This window comes from Symphalangus syndactylus, chromosome 11 (assembly GCF_028878055.3).
Source record: "Symphalangus syndactylus isolate Jambi chromosome 11, NHGRI_mSymSyn1-v2.1_pri, whole genome shotgun sequence".
In the NCBI taxonomy this organism is placed as follows: Eukaryota; Metazoa; Chordata; class Mammalia; order Primates; family Hylobatidae; genus Symphalangus; species Symphalangus syndactylus.
In genome coordinates this window covers 71,198,638-71,216,268 of record NC_072433.2, presented here as the reverse complement: position 1 = coordinate 71,216,268, position 17,631 = coordinate 71,198,638, and the positions used below count along the sequence as shown (strand labels likewise).

Here is a 17,631-nt window from a genome sequence, read left to right as displayed (position 1 = left end):
TTTTTTTTTTTTTTTTTTTTTTTGAGACGGAGTCTTGCTCTGTCGCCCAGGCTGGAGTGCAGTGGCGCAGTCTCGGCTCACTGCAAGCTCCGCCTCCCGGGTTCACGCCATTCTCCTGCCTCAGCCTCTCCGAGTAGCTGGGACTACAGGCACCCGCCACCATGCCTGGCTAATGTTTTTGTATTTTTATTAGAGACGGGGTTTCACCGTGGTCTCGATCTCCTGACCTCGTGATCCGCCCGCCTCGGCCTCCCAAAGTGCTGGGATTACAAGCGTGAGCCACCGCGCCCGGCCTTAAATCTTAAATTTCTTATCAATTTACCAGAGGGCATGAAACCAAAAATGATAATAAGAACATACAGCATTAAACATAGGCTTGCCATTTGATCAAACTTAGAATATCACCATATTAATATAATAAATGAGCTCAAAAGTAAAGAACAAAAGTTTATATGTAGGAATATACATACATATGTAAAAATACTCATATATTGCACCCATGCATATACACCTATAGACAACTTATTTATTCAACAAATGTGTTAAGTGCTTATGTAGAGGCATTAGGGATATGATGACAAAACATACAGTCTCTGCATTCAACAGCTTATAGTCTACTGAGAGAGACAGTCATTACTAAGAATAAAGAGCTATTAATCATGGTAACAGAAATATATATTTTCTTACCAACTTTGCTTCTGTCAGTAGGCATAATTGCTAGCCCATGTCCTAGTCTTCTTTGTATTTGTGTGTCCTTTTGAGAAAACAGAATTCAGCCATTTGCTGAACATTGGCCACCTCCACGCAAAACACTGGGTTATTCTCCGTGGAAATATAAACCATCTCCTCAGTGTGCTTACTGACAATATTATCAAGGCAACAAGCAAGCAAGAAAAAATAAAATAAGTGTTAAATCAAGGTGGAAATGTAGAGAAAAGAGTAAGTAGTTACCAAACTAAAAGAGCTTACTATTTAGAACTTTGAACCATATCCATTAAATTTTTAATAACTTAATAGAGCTGAACTCATAAAATACATCTTAAGAATATTTCTAAACTTGATATTGAAAAATCTAGAATGCTGAATTCTATGCTATTCTGTGAACTATTAAAACAATACAGTTCTATAATATTTCCAGGTACAAAAGCTTATACTGAATAAACTTTGCAGGTAGTAACAAATCCATATTAAACAGACCTTGCTTTCTCTGTTTTATCCTTTGTGCTGAAATCAGCATAGTATGTGTGAAGCCAGTGATTGTCTGGAAACTCTCCCAAATACCAAGAAAACCCTATTAAATAGTGACTCCTTTCTTTTTGGTTGCAGCTCTACAAGAACCTTGACTCAGCTAAAGCACTAACTATCGCTTAATGGCTTAGTGTTACAGTGATTTCAACATGATGATTCTCTGATTTTACCAAATATAAAGAAATAATAGCTTTAGATTTCTTTACTGATTATGCTCTTTAAGTGGAAAGTGGAAAATTACCATTTTAGAAGAGTCTTTTGGAATACAAACACCAAAATGCTAAGAAATTAAAATATTCAATCATGAGGTTATCAAACTAATAGTATCTAGGGAGGAAATGAAATATTTTTTAAAGCAATATTCTTATTTCAAAATGAAAACATTAAAAACATAGGAAATTATTTGAAATAAAATTACTTCAAAAATATTTTGTGTATTTTGTGTTGCCACAATACACTAGCCCTAGACTTGTCTGCCTTCAAGAATGATTATCAAGTAGTCAGTACAAATGGTATCATTTTAATCTTGGTTTAATTCAACATGTTGGTTACCTGACTTCACTGTTAGTCAGTGATTAGTCACCATGTCTAAGGTGTGTGGAGTGATATTTACATGCTCAGGGATTGTGCTGTGGAGTATACTGAACAAAATAAATTAAATAAGAATTCTCTCTACCTTTTCCAAACACTGTCGACTCAAAAGAAAAACAGACATTTTGGATTTAGAAAATCCAGAAAGGCCATAATCCATCATGTATAAAACGAATGAAGTATGTTAGAACAAGAAGCATTTTACTACAGTCAAGTATGGAGATTAGGTAAAAAAGTAGGAACAAAGGAGAGTCCTATCTTATTTCTAAAGAGGGATTGAAAGTTTAAAATAAAATCGCCTTTGAAAACATACCCTTGAAGGGAGGAGATTTCCACTTCTAGCTGATTCTATTTGAAATGCTGCTTCCCTCCCTGCTTTAGCTTGTTCCTGGAAAGCATTGGAAATTATATTTGTCTTTTTGGCTCAGAGTTACTGAAGGGTAGAGAAAGAGCAGGTGAAAGGAAAGACATGTAAGTCAAAGATATGTATAATGTAGCCTTATACGTTACAAGACACATGACACAAATATATTTTCTTTCTAGATGACTATATTTGTTCAGAATGATTTCACGATTATCTATGACTAATAATATTGCTAGCAAAAAATAATGAACACTTTTATACAAGGCTTTTTATTCTCTATGTTTTTTTTTTTCTTTTTGGTTTTTTCAGCACAGAAAGGTAAATTATAAAGTTTTAAATTTTCAAATTTTCTTCTCCAGTATCATACGGGTTATAAACAATTCTTACTTTCTCTTGAAAAGTGTTGTCAATTATGCTGTCAGGCTTTAAAACTCCAAAAATCTGCATATGATTATTTTTATATCCTCATTTTGCTTTGTCTTTTATCACAGTCATTAACAAAGGGTCTTAATTAAGAGCTTAAAGTACCAAAGTACTGAAAAGCTGATTAGATAGTTAATGCTTCATTTAAATGTTTCCGTATAAACAGAATACCTTATTCTAAAAGATGCATATAGTAACAGCATTTTATAGACCTCCCACAATATATTAAAATCAAAGTGTGTTCCAAAATAAAGCTTCTTGAACTTCGGCCTTTTTTCTTATAACTCATTATTTGGCTTATGTACATAATTGAATAAATAAATGAAAGCAAATATACATATAAATAATAAATATAAAAGTTTTTTTTGGAAGACACGGTGGCTCACATCTATAAGCCCAGCACTTTGGGAGGCCAAGGGGAGCAGATCATTTGAGGTCAGGAGTTTAAGACCAGCCTGGCCAACATGGTGAAACCCTGTCTCTACTAAAAATACAAAAATTAGCCAGACCTGGTGTCTCATGTCTGTAGTCCCAGCTGCTTGGAAGGCTGAAGCAGGAAAATCGCTTGAACCCAGGAGGAGGAGATTGCAGTGAGCCGATATTGCGTCACTGCACTCCAGCCTAGGTGATAGAGTGAGACTAGGGCTCAAAAAGAAAAAAAAGTTTTTAAGGGAAAAAAGGTTGTGAGAGAGCATTGAGGGGGCAGTGGGCTCAATGGCATTCGTTCGCCATTGAGGACGAGTATGGGAGGTGCCCTCTAAGCAAGGACATCAAGCTGAGATCTGAATAATGAGTGGGAGACAGTCACATAGAAAACCAGAGGCAGAGCATTCCAGGGAGAAAAAGTAGAAAATGCAAATTCTCTGAGATTAGTATAGGCTTAATGGTTTCAAACCGAAAGAAGCCCAAGAGACTGCAGCCTGTCAGAGGGGAGGTTGTGCTTTCAGAGAGTAGGCAGGAGGCAGACCACAGTACTTTATAAGTGGTCCGGAGTACAGAGTTCAGACTTTATTCCAAAATCATTTGAAAATGTTTAAAAGGTTTGTTTGAGCAAGGGGTGACATAATATGATTTACATTTATAAAAGACCATGTGAATAATGGGTTACGGTGGGCCAAGAGTAAAGGTGAGGCTACCTTTTAAGAGGATCTTGAAAGTTCAGGTGAGAAATCATGGTGGCAGGGACCAGGATGGTAGCAGTAGAAAAGGATGGAGATGAACCAATTTGGAAAAAAAAAAAAAAAAAGTGAAGGAAGAAATGGCAGCAGTTACTGATAGATTGGATGTAGGAATTAAGGGAAACAGACACATCAAGCTCAACTGCTAGAGTTTGGCATGAACCAAAGGATGGATGATGGAGGCATAAACTAAATTGAGAAAGACTGGGAGAACAGATTTGGGCGAGGGAGGAGGGACTCAAGTTAGTTATTTGTCATTCAATACAGGACCAACAGGAAGATGGGTTTACTAGTTTCATGCTCAGGAAGAAGTATAATGCAAGAATGTTTTAGAATCATCAGCGCATAAGTGGTATTTATAACTATGGGACCAGATGAGATCACCTGGGGAGGGGAGATATGCAGATAAAGGGAAGGAGATGGACCTGGTATGAGTTTTGAAGACCCTCAATACCGGCAGGTGGGATAAAGGAAAATGCAGAGGGCACATATTCACTTCCCAGAGTCTGAACCTTGATCACTGATGTGTGGAATTACTTTTCTCATATGATTTCTTAAAAATTTAATTTAGTTGCAAGCATTTGGATATAGGAGATTTTTGCATTAAAAATGCATTTCTAGCCTCTGTTGAAAAATCCAAAGGCCTGCTATTTTTCAGCCTTCATCCTCATAAGATAGCATCACTGGGAACCTTTATCTGCTGCCTGTTTAGAACGGGGCCTGTGCTCCCCACAATACGTACAGTCTTTTCCCTCTTTATCATCCTCATCATGTCCAGGTACTCTCTTCACTCCCCTCAGCCTTGCCCACATGGGCATTTGTGTTTGACTTACCTTTTGTTTTGTTTCAGCACTAAACTTATTACCTGACCCATTGTAGGCTATTGATTCATGTTTACTAGGTAAAAAAGTCAAAAATCAAAGTTCCTTTTTATCCTCTATTGCCTCTAGGATTGACTCCTGTGATGGGATTATTTTGATGTCTTCTTTACTAAGTGAAGACATTAGCCTTATCAGTATATACAACCAACAGTGTCATTCTACAGATTACAAATTACTTAACCTCACACTTCACCACAAAGTGGAAGTGGTCTGAGCGGAGACAAGTAGAGTTGAGCTCTATGCCTTTACCACATCAAGGCACATTTCCAATAATTAAGGAGTGGTAGATAATTACAGCCTAATGAAGATGAATGACTCATGCTAATGTTTTTGTTTCCCCATATCCTTTGAAACAAACCTCTAATATAGTTAAAATCCTAGAGAGTATGTTTATATTAAGAATGTCACTCAACATATTAGTAAAATATTCTAATTTTATTTCATTTTCTTGTGTTCTTTAATCACTCTATAATTATGATAACCTGGTTTGTGTTTTCTAGGTCTAAAACATAAGAATTAAATGCTAGTTATTTATCCATAAATCTTTGATAACACAGATAAATTTAAATTCTGAAAATTATTAACCAGAGCAGACAACTCTAAGTTGACAAAGATATTAAGATTATTTTTACATCTATAACAAGTTACATCAGAATTAAGATTGATAATAATAGTAATAAATTAATATTAACATTTAAAATCACTTACTATGTGTATTTATCATAAAAAGTTCGTTACCTGGGTCATCTCATTAAGCACTCAACATATGATGGTATAAAGATGGTTAACCAGCTGGGCATGGTGGTTCACGCCTGCAATCCCAGCACTTTGGGAGGCTGAGGGGGGCAGATCACCTGAGGCCAGGAGTTCAAGACCGGCCTGGCCAACATGGTGGAACCCCATCTCTACTAAAAATACAAACATTAACCAGACGTGGTGGCGGGTGCCTATAATCCCAGCTAAAAGATGGTTAACTTCCGAAATTGAGAGAGGTTACATAGCTTGTCCCAGGTCACATGGTTGTTAGGTGGTTAGGATGAGATTAAACTCAGGCAGGTTGGCTCTTGTGCTCCAAACCCATACATGAACACACAGCAACATCAAAGCCTTTTCATGGCATCTTTTGCATGACACAATAGGTAAAAATGGTCCCCATTTTATTCCATTCAATTTATATAACTACATTTTAGAAGAAATAAAATCACTAAGAAAAATAAAGTTTGGTCTTGGGCGTTAGAGAAGCTTTTCTGGGCCAGGAGCGGTGGCTCACGCCTGTAATCCCAACACTTTGGGAGGCCGAGGTGGGCGGATCACGAGGTCAGGGATCGAGACCATCCTGGTTAACACGGTGAAACCCTGTCTCTACTAAAAATACAAAAAAATTAGCCGGGCGGGGTGGCAGACGCCTGTAGTCCCAGCTACTTGGGAGGCTGAGTCAGGACAATGGCATAAACCCGGGAGGCAGAGCTTGCAGTGAGCAGAGATCACGCCACTGCACTCCAGCCTGCGCAACAGAGCAGGACTCCGTCTCAAAAAAAAAAAAAAAAAAATAGCTTTTCTCACAGGCCACCATTGTGATTCTTAACAGGGGTAAGAGGAGCAAGGAATGGATGGCAACTGAAAATATACACATTCCACATCCACTCCAAATACAAACTGTCTGAAACTACCAAGGAAATAAAGGAAGGGGCAGACAGGAATTGAATGCTATAGATATAGGTAGATACAAATGTAGATATAGATGGATAGATATAGGCACAGGTATAGATATAGATGATATAGATATAGATGACAAAGACATAGGCATAGGTGGAAAGATAGTGATAAGTTTGTTTAGAAAGTCTTCTAAAATAGTAGTCCTGAAATACACTCTTGTCTTGCTAAGAACCACTAGATTAGGCATCCTCAAGAGTTGATGAGATGTGAATTTCTCAGGAACCAATACTTTCTAGGAACTGCCTTCTGGAAGAGCACAGTAAAGAAGACAGTGTAGAAGATAGAAGCTGTTTTCTACACCAGGCACACTTTGGACATGTAAATATTTGCTAGTAAGAGTCAGCATGAGCTGGGCACTCACTGTAGGCCAGGCACCAAGCTAAGTTCTCAATGTGAATTACTTCCTTTAACCCTCACAAGAGCCCAGGGATGAAGATGACTTACTTCCATTCACTGATGAGGAAACTGAGGTACAGAAAGGTTAAGTGATGCAATGTAAGAGATATAGTCCATATGCTTAACTAATACTCTATAACTGCTGAGAAAAGAAAAGAAATAATGAATGTGGAAAGGCAGAAGCCACAAAGAACTTTATCAACAGAACAGAGCTAAACTTCCTCCTCACACTTTACTTCTTCCTGCTAGAAAAAAAAGATTAAGAAAAGAGAATTAAGAGGAGACAGAATATTTATCAGGATATTATCAGAGTTTCTGGTGTACATCTCAGAACAGTGATTTTTAAACTATGTTCAGTTGACTTCCTAGAGCTCCTTGGGGCCTCGTGATGCCCATCTCAAGCAGAGAGGCTCACATTTATAAGATTACATGGAAAAGGTTTGTCTTAGATATCCTTTGCGGGGGCAAGGAATTAACTGTTCTTGAAAAACTTTTTTTAAACATTGCCATAGATAAACCTCCAGGCTCCAAAATAGTGATAGAATTTATCTTCATTTTTTACTATGAAGCATGGATATGATCATAACATAGTACCCATTCATGATCAGCATCACTCAAAACAATACTATATTTTGGTATTGAGCAGTTTCCCATCACATAATCCATTTAGCTCTAAGGAAAGAGAAAATGATGGATTTGGTCAATACCTACAAGAATGCTTCATAGCATATCACATGTGATAATGCAGATCTCAACAGGAAGGCAAAACATGCCGTTTGAGAAATTATAAAAACACAATTTAGCTGTAGATTGATAGGGAAGAGCAGAGCATGAAGACTATACAGTGGGTGCAGAGAAGGTAGCCCCTGGCAGGTTTGGGAAGTGGGCTGGATGGGAGGAGTATGATCTCATAGCCTGTGAGACCAAAAGGCAGGTCACAGAGGATGAAAAACAGCACCAATCACTTTATATCAAAGAGCGATCTCCACTTATCCTATTTTCAGCATTAGGTTTTTTTCCTTTATGGTTCAAAACTAGACAACAATTACTATCTTTGGCAATAGTATCTTTAAAAAATACGGAAATGTGATACCATGTATTTCATGTTTTAAATACACGTTTAAAGATAACATGTTTAGTAACACAGCAATAGATATACTGAGAAAACATAATCCTTCAATAATAATAATATAGTATAATTACGGCTACCAGCTTCTTGTGTAGAGAGACTCTAGATAAAGGGTTTTTGTCTATTTGTTAAATTCTCTCAACTTCTACATTTATTTTTATAAGATTTTTATTTAGTTTATGCATGGGTGGTACATTCACATGGTTTAAAATTTTTTAAATATGGAAGTGTACATGCGAAAATCTCCCAAGCCTTCCTCTACTCACTTTTCCCCACAGCTTCTCATAGTCTACCAAGGCTGTTAGTTTTTTGTGAATCCTTTCAGATATACTTTATGTCAAACTACACTACACAAACTTTTGAATTCTCACAAATGGTAAAAAGCACACATACTCCTTTGTATCTTCAGGTCAACGTTTAAACTTGCAGGTGAAAGCAAAGATGTGACAGAGAAAAATTCCAGATTTTTTTTTTTTTTTTTTTAAGACGAAGTCTTGCTCTGTCACCCAGGCTGGAGTGCAGTGGTGCAATCTTGGCTCACTACAACCTCCACCTCCCAGATTCAAGCGATTCTCCTGCCTCGGCCTCCCAAGTAGCTGGGATCACAGGTGCACACCACCGTGCCTGGCTAATTTTTGTATTTTTAGTAGAGACGGGGTTTCACCGTGTTGGCCAGGCTGGTCTCAAACACCTGACCTCAGGTGATCCACCTACCTCTGCCTCCCAAAGTGCCGGGATTACAGGCGTGAGCCACTGCACCCAGCTCCAGGTTTCAAATTCAAATCAAGTAGGTGAGGACACAAGGCAAGAATGAGATCACTTTTCTACTACCTTCCTTACTGTCTTCCCTTCTAGAGACTCAAGATCCTCTGCATTCAAGAATAGCTGGGGAAGCCAGCTAAAACTTGGTCTCTGATAAAAGTAATGAACTCTTTGAAAGAACAGTAAAGGCTGGATGCGAAGGGAAAGGGTCAGCACGGATGGGAGTGGGCATCTGGAAAGGTTTCTGATGCGATCTGATTAGACACATGAGAATCATGACCAAAAGATAGGTTCCTCTGACTCCAGACGAGCAGTTTCAGGAAAAATTAGATTTCTTCCAGTCTGAAGGAAACAAAATAATGATAAAGTTAAAGGTTAATAAGTAAAGCACTCTTTGTTTTCTAAATTTTGTGTCCTACTCAAATGTAATGTGTAAAGTACAATGAGAGACAAATGTTTAAATTACGTATTCTACTTAAATATGGTGTCTTTAATGTGCATAATTGTTTTTATAAAGTGTTTTCATTTTAGAGAGGTAGTATGGTGTGAAGCAAGCTCAGATATCCATGTTTACTGCCATAGCTAGGCCCAAGCTGTATGCAGCACTAGTATATTTCAGTCACAGACATTTATTGCATCAGGCACTATGTTGATGCTGGAGAAACAACATAAACAAGGCAGAGTGATTGTTTGCAATAGACCATGGTAAGCACAGTGATGGACACAAATCCATCCTGGCTGCTCATTCTCCTGCAGGCTTTGGCTCCCCTAAGGAAAATAACAGCTTCCAAAGTGTTAGTATTACACATCGAAATCTACCAAAGTGTTAACAAATGTCACAAAATGAAGAACTATTTTTAAAACCTTGTGCATTTTTTTTTTCAAATAACTCATTATGGAGCTGACAATTGAGTCTATGTCTATCAGTTTGGAATGTCAGAAAGAAATTAAGTTTCTGTTTGGGATGATGAAAAAGTTTTGGAAAGGGGTAATGGTGATGGTTGCACAACAAGGTGAAAGTAATTAATGGCACTGAATTATACACGTAAACATAGTTAAAATGCAATTTTTTAAATATATATTTTACCACAATGGACAAAATTAAATGATGGTGGTAGAGCATTTTCTTGGAGAGATTATTTTTAATGTTCTTATTTAGCCATCTTAAATACATTCCCTAGTTGGGTTTTTTTTTTTAATTATTATTGATCTAGGAAATCCAAAAATCTCAAATCTACTTCATCCATACACCGGTGGAGAAAGTAACCAACATCAAGACTGGCTAGCTTGCACCAAGACAAACTTGTTTTTTAGCATTGAAATTTTGGTTTGTATCAGGGTGGTTCCCAAGGGCTTCACTTTCAAAATGAGTGGTGTAAGGACCATGAGAATGGAGGGATGAAAAAGTCTTTCTAGTGGGAAAGGCTTTCTAGAGAGGAGCGAGGAAGCCCCTGACAACCTATCATCCCTGTCTTTCTCCAGGAGGGCTCCCAATTTCATGTAATGTCATTGTTTCCCATGATGATTCACAAAATTTATAACTACAAATGACCTAAGTTTAAGGTGTGACTTTGTATGGATTAAAAACATAAACTTTGTGGCTCATGCCTGTAATCCCAGCACTTTGGGAGGCCGAGGCAGGTGGATCACCTGAGGTCAGGAGTTCTAGACCAGCCTGGCTAACATGGTGAAACCCTAAAAATACAAAAAATTAGCAGGGCGTGGTGGTGCGCACCTGTAATCCCAGCTACTCGGGAGGCCGAGGCAGGAGAATGTCTTGAACCCGGGAGGCAGAGGTTGCAGTGACCCAAGATGGCGCCATTGCACTCCAGCCTGGGCAACAAGAGTGAAACTCTGTCTTAAAAAAAAAAACAAAACCAAAAACACACACAAACTTTGATCCATAGCATCCTTTCCTTTTTTCTATCACCTAGATTTCTGTGGGTATAAACTGCCAAATAAATTTTTATGCCTTTAATAGGACTAAGAACAATAGGCAGTGGTCCAATGTCATAGTTTTAAATTGTTTTTCTCCAGTTGTGCTTGTCCTATTGTTTAAAAGTCTTCATCTAAATTTCATAGCAAGTATAAAGATCAGTTGTTTGCTCACGCCATTGCTTTTATTATTTGGTGAAACTAAATCATGTCCTCTGGATTTCACAGCAGAATTTGTAAGATAATAACGAGGCCCCAGCGGTTCAGTGAGTCCCCATTAGTGTTCTCACCACGCCCTACTGTTTGCCCTGGAGACAACTCTGAGCTTTGAAGGGCATCAGATCTTTCAAGTCATTGTCACTAATGGAAATGGGGAATTTATTTACTTGTAAATTGCACTTTAAAAAATTTCAGTCCCCCACTGGACATCTTCAATTTCCCCAATTTCAACTTACAGCCTCATTTATGGACAAAATTAAGCTCTTCAACACTATGCAAGTGTTTTTGTGCACCTTTTCACGCTGAAAGGAAAAGGGGAAATGGACACTTGTATGCTAGTTTTATTTATTTTCCCATGTTGTTTATTTTTAAATAAAAACAAGCAATACTCATTCTAATGATCAAGGTTTATTTTTATCTTTTGCATTTCAATTGCTATGCAACAGCCTGCTAATCAGTTCTTTTTTTTTTTTTTGAGGCGTAGTCTTTCTGTGTTGCCCAGGCTAGGGTACAGCGACGCAATCTCAGCTCACTGCCACCTCCGCCTCCCAGGTTCGGGCCATTTTCCTGCTTCAGCCTCCTGAGTAGCTGGGACTACAGGCACGCACCACCATGCCTATCTAATTTTTGTGCTTTTAGTTGAGACGGGGTTTCACCATGTTGACCAGGCTGATCTCGAACTCCTGACCTCAAGTGATCTGCCCACCTCAGCCTCCCAAAGTGCTGGGATTATAGGTGTGAGCCACTGCACCCAGCCCCAATCAAACAGTTTCAAATTAATTTCAAACTGATCCAGGAGTTTAAATCCAATTATCAGATTCAAGACTTTCTCTAGGCAAGAGTGTGCAAAGTTTGTAATCAACGCCTGTGGTTCCCTTTCCTCTGTCTTCACCTCTTTCGTTTCCCTGTCTAATTCAGTGTGTTTCCTGGCTGGTCTCTGTGGTGACAACCTGTGACGTAGCACCTGATAAGAACTGCAAGCTCAAGATTCTCATGAGGTAGACTTATCAGATTCCAACAGCTAAGGCATGGGAGAACCTACAACAGACCACTTCTCCAACAAGGCTCAGTGCTGTATAATCTGCAGTGTAGATCTTCTAAAAGCAAACAAACAAACGAAAACATTATTCTCAAGGCCATGTTGGATGTTTAGCCTAAGGAACCTTAATGACCTTGATCACTAAATATGTTACATACCTTTGCTAGGGTTCTTTGAATTTCAGCCAGAGACTTCTGGCATCTATTACTTCAACACACACACACACACACACACACACACACACCCCAAAACAAATGAGAATGGCAGAATTTTATACATTTTGATAGGTTTGTTAAAAAACTATTTTGGGTGAGGGTCAGTGGATGTTTGGTGTCTGCTTAATTTTCAACATTGTACCACACAAGTCATCCTCCATTCACAACGCTGGAGTAGAAGTAAAACAAAAACAAAATCAGAAGCCTACACTTCTAAAATACTGCAAGATGGTTTATAGCTAACCACAGAAAAAAATTAGAAGTCTGAGTCCCTTATACAAGAGTTTTGATCTTTGCCTTAACCCTTTAATTTATAAAACATTTAGACCTTGTGTTCATTCTGGAACAGTTTATGATTACACTAAAGCTCCCAAATTTCCAACTCTCCCATTTCCAAGTCTCACAGGTGGCATTTTATGTATTTACTTTTTACTCCGCATGATTCAAAACTTTATAAATAAGTGAAATTATGGAAGACTAATATATGACAAAATTATGCTCTATATTGGGCAGTATCTTAGTTGGAAAATACTGTGTAAAATCTATGCAGTAGGAACAGTTTAGTAGTTAGTGTACCCCTCATATTGGTCAGCCATTGTCCTAAGTGCTTTATGTGTATTAGGTTAATTGTATATTGTAGGTAATAGTATCTGTAATTCACATATAAGGAAATTAGGGCTTAGAGTTTGCACAACTTGCCCAAGGCTACAGAGCTAGTAAATTGAGGAAGAGAGGTTAGACCAAGGTCTATGTCATATTAGAGCCCTTGTTCACAACTGCTATGATATCCTCTATGCCAGTGCATTTGGGCATTATTTTTGATTTTGAACTAAACAAGTGGAAGAATAATGAAACTGAGACCTATTGTAGCTATGTGTCATATCTAAACTACGTTTCAGTATGGGAAGTCCCAGCTCCTGCAGTGTTCCCACAGACCACCCTTGCCCCCCACAAGATACTGGTGAGGAAATGTTCCCTATGACCCGCAGGCATTACTGAGAAAACTTAGTCAACAGCACTTTTTCCTCCTCCTAGAAAGAAGACACTAGAGATGTTTCGGTAGAACTTGGATGCAGGCATTGTGGATATTGTAAGGAAAAAATTATATGTAGGGTAGAATTACATAGATTTATCTTTTATATCTTGAGATTCTATGGTCCTAAATAATGAGATCAAGAATGGAATATAAAGGAAATGCTTAATGAGCTGGATTTGTGATTCCTCTTAACTAAATAATAAATGAAGCCATTATCCTCGCATTTCATTATCTATTCAAAGTGAGGGGCATTGATGGCTTTGCTAAACTTTTCAGCTTTTTGAGGCTTGGGACTCACTTATAAATGAAATTATATGCTCATTAAAAATATTAATTCTGATTGCTATATTATAAAAATAGAGATGTTATGTCTATTTTTTGGATACTTTCTATTTTAAAATCCGAATCCTATATTTGCCATTCAATAACTGTGTGTCTCAACATGGCTACTCTTCCCAGTGATTTGGACATCTTAAATGATTCATGGCAAAAGATTGTTCAACACCTATCTGCCCAAGGCAGGAGGTCTGCAGAGTTGTGTGAAGGGCAGCTTTGGTAGCTGTTGAATGCTCTGTATAAACACAAAGATATCCATATCCAGGAGCTCTTATATCGCTTTCTCATTTTCAAATCTTGCACATCCTCAAGAGACACTGTCAAGGTCAAAAGCACAATGTACTAGCCAGGGGGAAACCCCAGAGAAAGCCAAAATCTGAAAATAACAGCTGGTATGTAGAAAACGGCAGACCTGCTAACTTGGCAGACTCAGGATATTGTGTTCTTTGGAAGGCAATAGAGTTCTTGGAGGAAGGACTTGGAGGAAAACAAAAGGACAAGGAAAGGAAAGGTGGAAGTAATAAGACAACTTCAAAACAAGACATAGCAGAAAGCAAAGAGAGAGAATAGAAGGATATTTAAGGGAGTAAAGAAGCAAATAATTATTTGGTTAATCAGAAAAGAAGTATAACTTTGGATACGCTTTTAACATTCAAATTTTGAGGAATACATTTCAAAATCTTCTGGAATTTGTCAAAAGCATTTATTAAAATTACCTTTGTCTAACCTTCCTGTGAAAACAAAATATATATTTCCTGAAATATTTCAGAAGAGCCTAACACAGGTGTATATTTGACTAGAAGCCATAAATGTGAGGATATTCTGAGTTCTTTGGCCAGAACAGTACAATGAAAGTGAATCATGTTGCTTCATATTTTGCCTGTAAGTACAATATAAACTTATTGTATTAGAAAGCCCAGCTGGGTTTACCTTCCCTTGAAATGTTTGGGTTTATATTGACGAACCCGTCATGCAACTCTCTCACTTCTCTTGGTCTTATTTCTATATTTTTGATATTTAAATGTAGAAGAAAAAATTGAAACAATAATAAATAGAATTTATTATGAAGTCATTGACCTTCAGATGACTATGGAGTCTTATATCGAATATTTCTTACTGACGGTAATGTAACTTCTTCCCCTTTGGTTTAAAATACATGACTACTTTAGAGATACCTTCTTGTTATTAGAGATCCCTTTCTATATGGTTCAAAAGAGATTACGTAGAGAAACTAACCACTCAAAGCTATCCTTTTTCAGATATCCTATATATGTGATATATTTCATTTTACCAAAATGTCTGAAAGTATATTAATAGTTATTTTCTTTTTTTTTTCCTTTTTAATTATAGCAGAAAATGGCCCCCGTCTACTTGTGGAAGCAGAGCAAGCCAAGGTGTTCTCACACAGAGGTGGCAATGTTACACTGCCATGTAAATTTTATCGAGACCCTACAGCATTTGGCTCAGGAATCCATAAAATCCGAATTAAGTGGACCAAGCTAACTTTGGATTACCTCAAGGAAGTGGATGTTTTTGTTTCCATGGGATACCACAAAAAAACCTATGGAGGCTACCAGGGTAGAGTGTTTCTGAAGGGAGGCAGTGATAATGATGCTTCTCTGGTCATCACAGACCTCACTCTGGAAGATTATGGGAGATACAAGTGTGAGGTGATTGAAGGATTAGAAGATGATACTGCTGTGGTAGCACTGGACTTACAAGGTAGGTATCTATAAGTCATGTTCAACATACAAATGGTCATTAATAGTTGCTTTTTTTTATGAGGAGTAATGTCTAGTGGTTAACACAGTAATAAAGTTAAAAACCAAAGTCCTTGCCTAGAATCTTTTTCTATTCTTTTGTATTCTACAGTCTGCCTATGATTCCAGCTTTCATGTTTGAAATGCATACACAATGCTTATGTGCAAAATTGAAGCTATTTGTAACTAGGAGAAACGTGCAGTGGAACTGAATTAACAGTTTTCAGATACTGCCTTATGCTATTCAAAATCATCTCAATTCCATTATATGGTTATTGAGAAATTCAGACTGTGTACTTTTTTATTATGTTTCTAAAATTATCTCAGTTTCAAAATAATGGCATGTTTTGTAAAGGACATCTGCTAACTAAAATATATGTAATTGTATTCTGTAAAATGACTGCAAAACCTTAATTCAACAAAAAAGTAATCTCTAGCTTTCTTCAAATATTCTTCTAAAGAAGTGATTTTGTAATGGTTCAGAGTCTCTTAGCCATTCGGTCGAGGCATTTTGTGGGAGAATTCTATTTCTTAAATATGTAGGCCGTTCAATAGGTTCAATAACCAACATGTGTACAAACCTGTACAATAAAAAGTGTCCTTGCCATCCTTGCCTCCCCTCTGCCCAATTTCTACCCTCTCTAGAGACCCTCCTCTCCTTAGTTTCTCATGGATCACAGGACATCTTATTTTCCATAAATTTCAGCATTATTTTACACTGAAGGGTGGATTTTGGCAGCATTGAGAGAATGCTTTCCTTCCTTATCTACATAAAACTCTAAGTGTATGCTTGCTAGAAGCTCCTTTTATCCCTGAGGACAGATTTGTAGCTTTGGGAAAAATGTCTGTTTGGTCCACTAGCATATCACTGACTATTTGACCTTTTGTATCCCATACAATCCTATCACATGTATGGAGATTTATTTGCTTTATACATCTAATAAATTGCACAACGTCGTAAAGTACATTTTTGTGACCTTTCGTTGTCTCTCATAGGTAGTTCTTGGCCCCTGAGTACATGCCATTTTGTGCTTCAAGTTTTTATTGATTCACATTAATATCCATGAACATTGGCATTATTCAGGATGGAAGGAGTTGACTTAGAGAAGACAGTATGTCATCAAATATTAATTGAAACTATTTATCAAAGGGGCATTGAAGGTTGGAGAGAGCCTTGAGCTAGTAGCATTAAGAGGCTTAGGTTCACCTCAACTCTGTCAGTATCAGTTTTGTAACGGGGCAGGTCACTTATCCTTAAACGAGTTTGAATTCTATTATCTGTTGTTACTTTTTCTTCTAAAACCCTACGTTTATATAGCAAAATATTTCCTAAACTTAAGTAATTCACATGCAATATTTACTATGTTTATTTTACAAAATTGAACTCTAAATAAAAAGAAACCAGTATAACTTACCAGAAGTAGAAGGAAATAATAAAAATAAATACAATATAATAAGGTCACTGTTTAAAAGGAGCTTCAGCCTATGTTACACTATAATGCATTATGGGGTCAAATCAAGGCTCCTCCAAGGCACAATTAGAGATGCCGAAACGGGACTAAGAGAATAATTTTTTTTCTCCTAGGCTCTGCACCATTGCAAATCTCCAGATTTTCCATGCTTAGGGAACATTCCTTGTCATATAGCATATATGCATATGAGCTAAGTAAATGTGGTCCAAGAAACCAATTTAATTGATATATATTTTTACAGGTGCTGTTTTGGTGCCATGAGATGGAAAGAATTCCAATCTTTGCTCTTTTCATTCAACAATCTTATAGTCCATTAAAGATTCTCAAATAATTTAATGAAATAAGGCAGAAGTCAGTAAAATAAGTAGGCACAAACAAATTTCTATAATCATATGTTCTATTTATTTTGTTCATGTTCAGTCAATCTTCTTTATAGATGAAGCTTAAGACAAACACCTTTTCTAAGATTACATGACTAGCTCTAGTAAGAGCTAGAGCTGGAATTTGATACCAAATATATTGCATGAAGCCTATGCTCTACTCCACTGTGATTTGAGGGTTTGCAAGAAGGAGAAATTTTCTGTTGGTAAAGGAGAGGCTTTAAAAAAACAGCAGCATTCAGCAGCTTCAGGCTTTAGAAAATTCTGAAAGGCCCAAAGTTATTGGAGCGATAAGCTAGGACCTGTCCTGTGCTCGTGGTAGCTGTTAAATCTCCCTCCTCCATGATGTTCTCATAGCACCTTATGCAGACTTCCATTATAGCTCTAATCACGTTTTGTTTTGTAAACATTTGTAAACTTCTTTGTCTGTTAAACATGATCTACTTGAGGACATTCAAGTGCCAAGAACAGAATTCATGCTCAGTAAATAGTTTACAAGTAAAAGAATGTTTGATACAAAGTGTTTAAACTTTCAAATACAAAAAAGTGTG

At 37.3% G+C, this 17,631-nt stretch overlaps 1 protein-coding gene across 1 annotated transcript in view; it reads left to right on the top strand.

Moving 5' to 3' along the window:
- The window catches only part of HAPLN1 (hyaluronan and proteoglycan link protein 1), a 35,931-nt gene that overhangs the window by 6,329 nt on the left and 11,971 nt on the right, over positions 1-17,631 (top strand). The window contains exon 2 of the mRNA XM_055298141.2: positions 14,819-15,190. Within this exon, the coding sequence (XP_055154116.1) occupies positions 14,819-15,190 (372 nt within the window). The remainder of the gene's footprint in view (positions 1-14,818; positions 15,191-17,631) is intronic.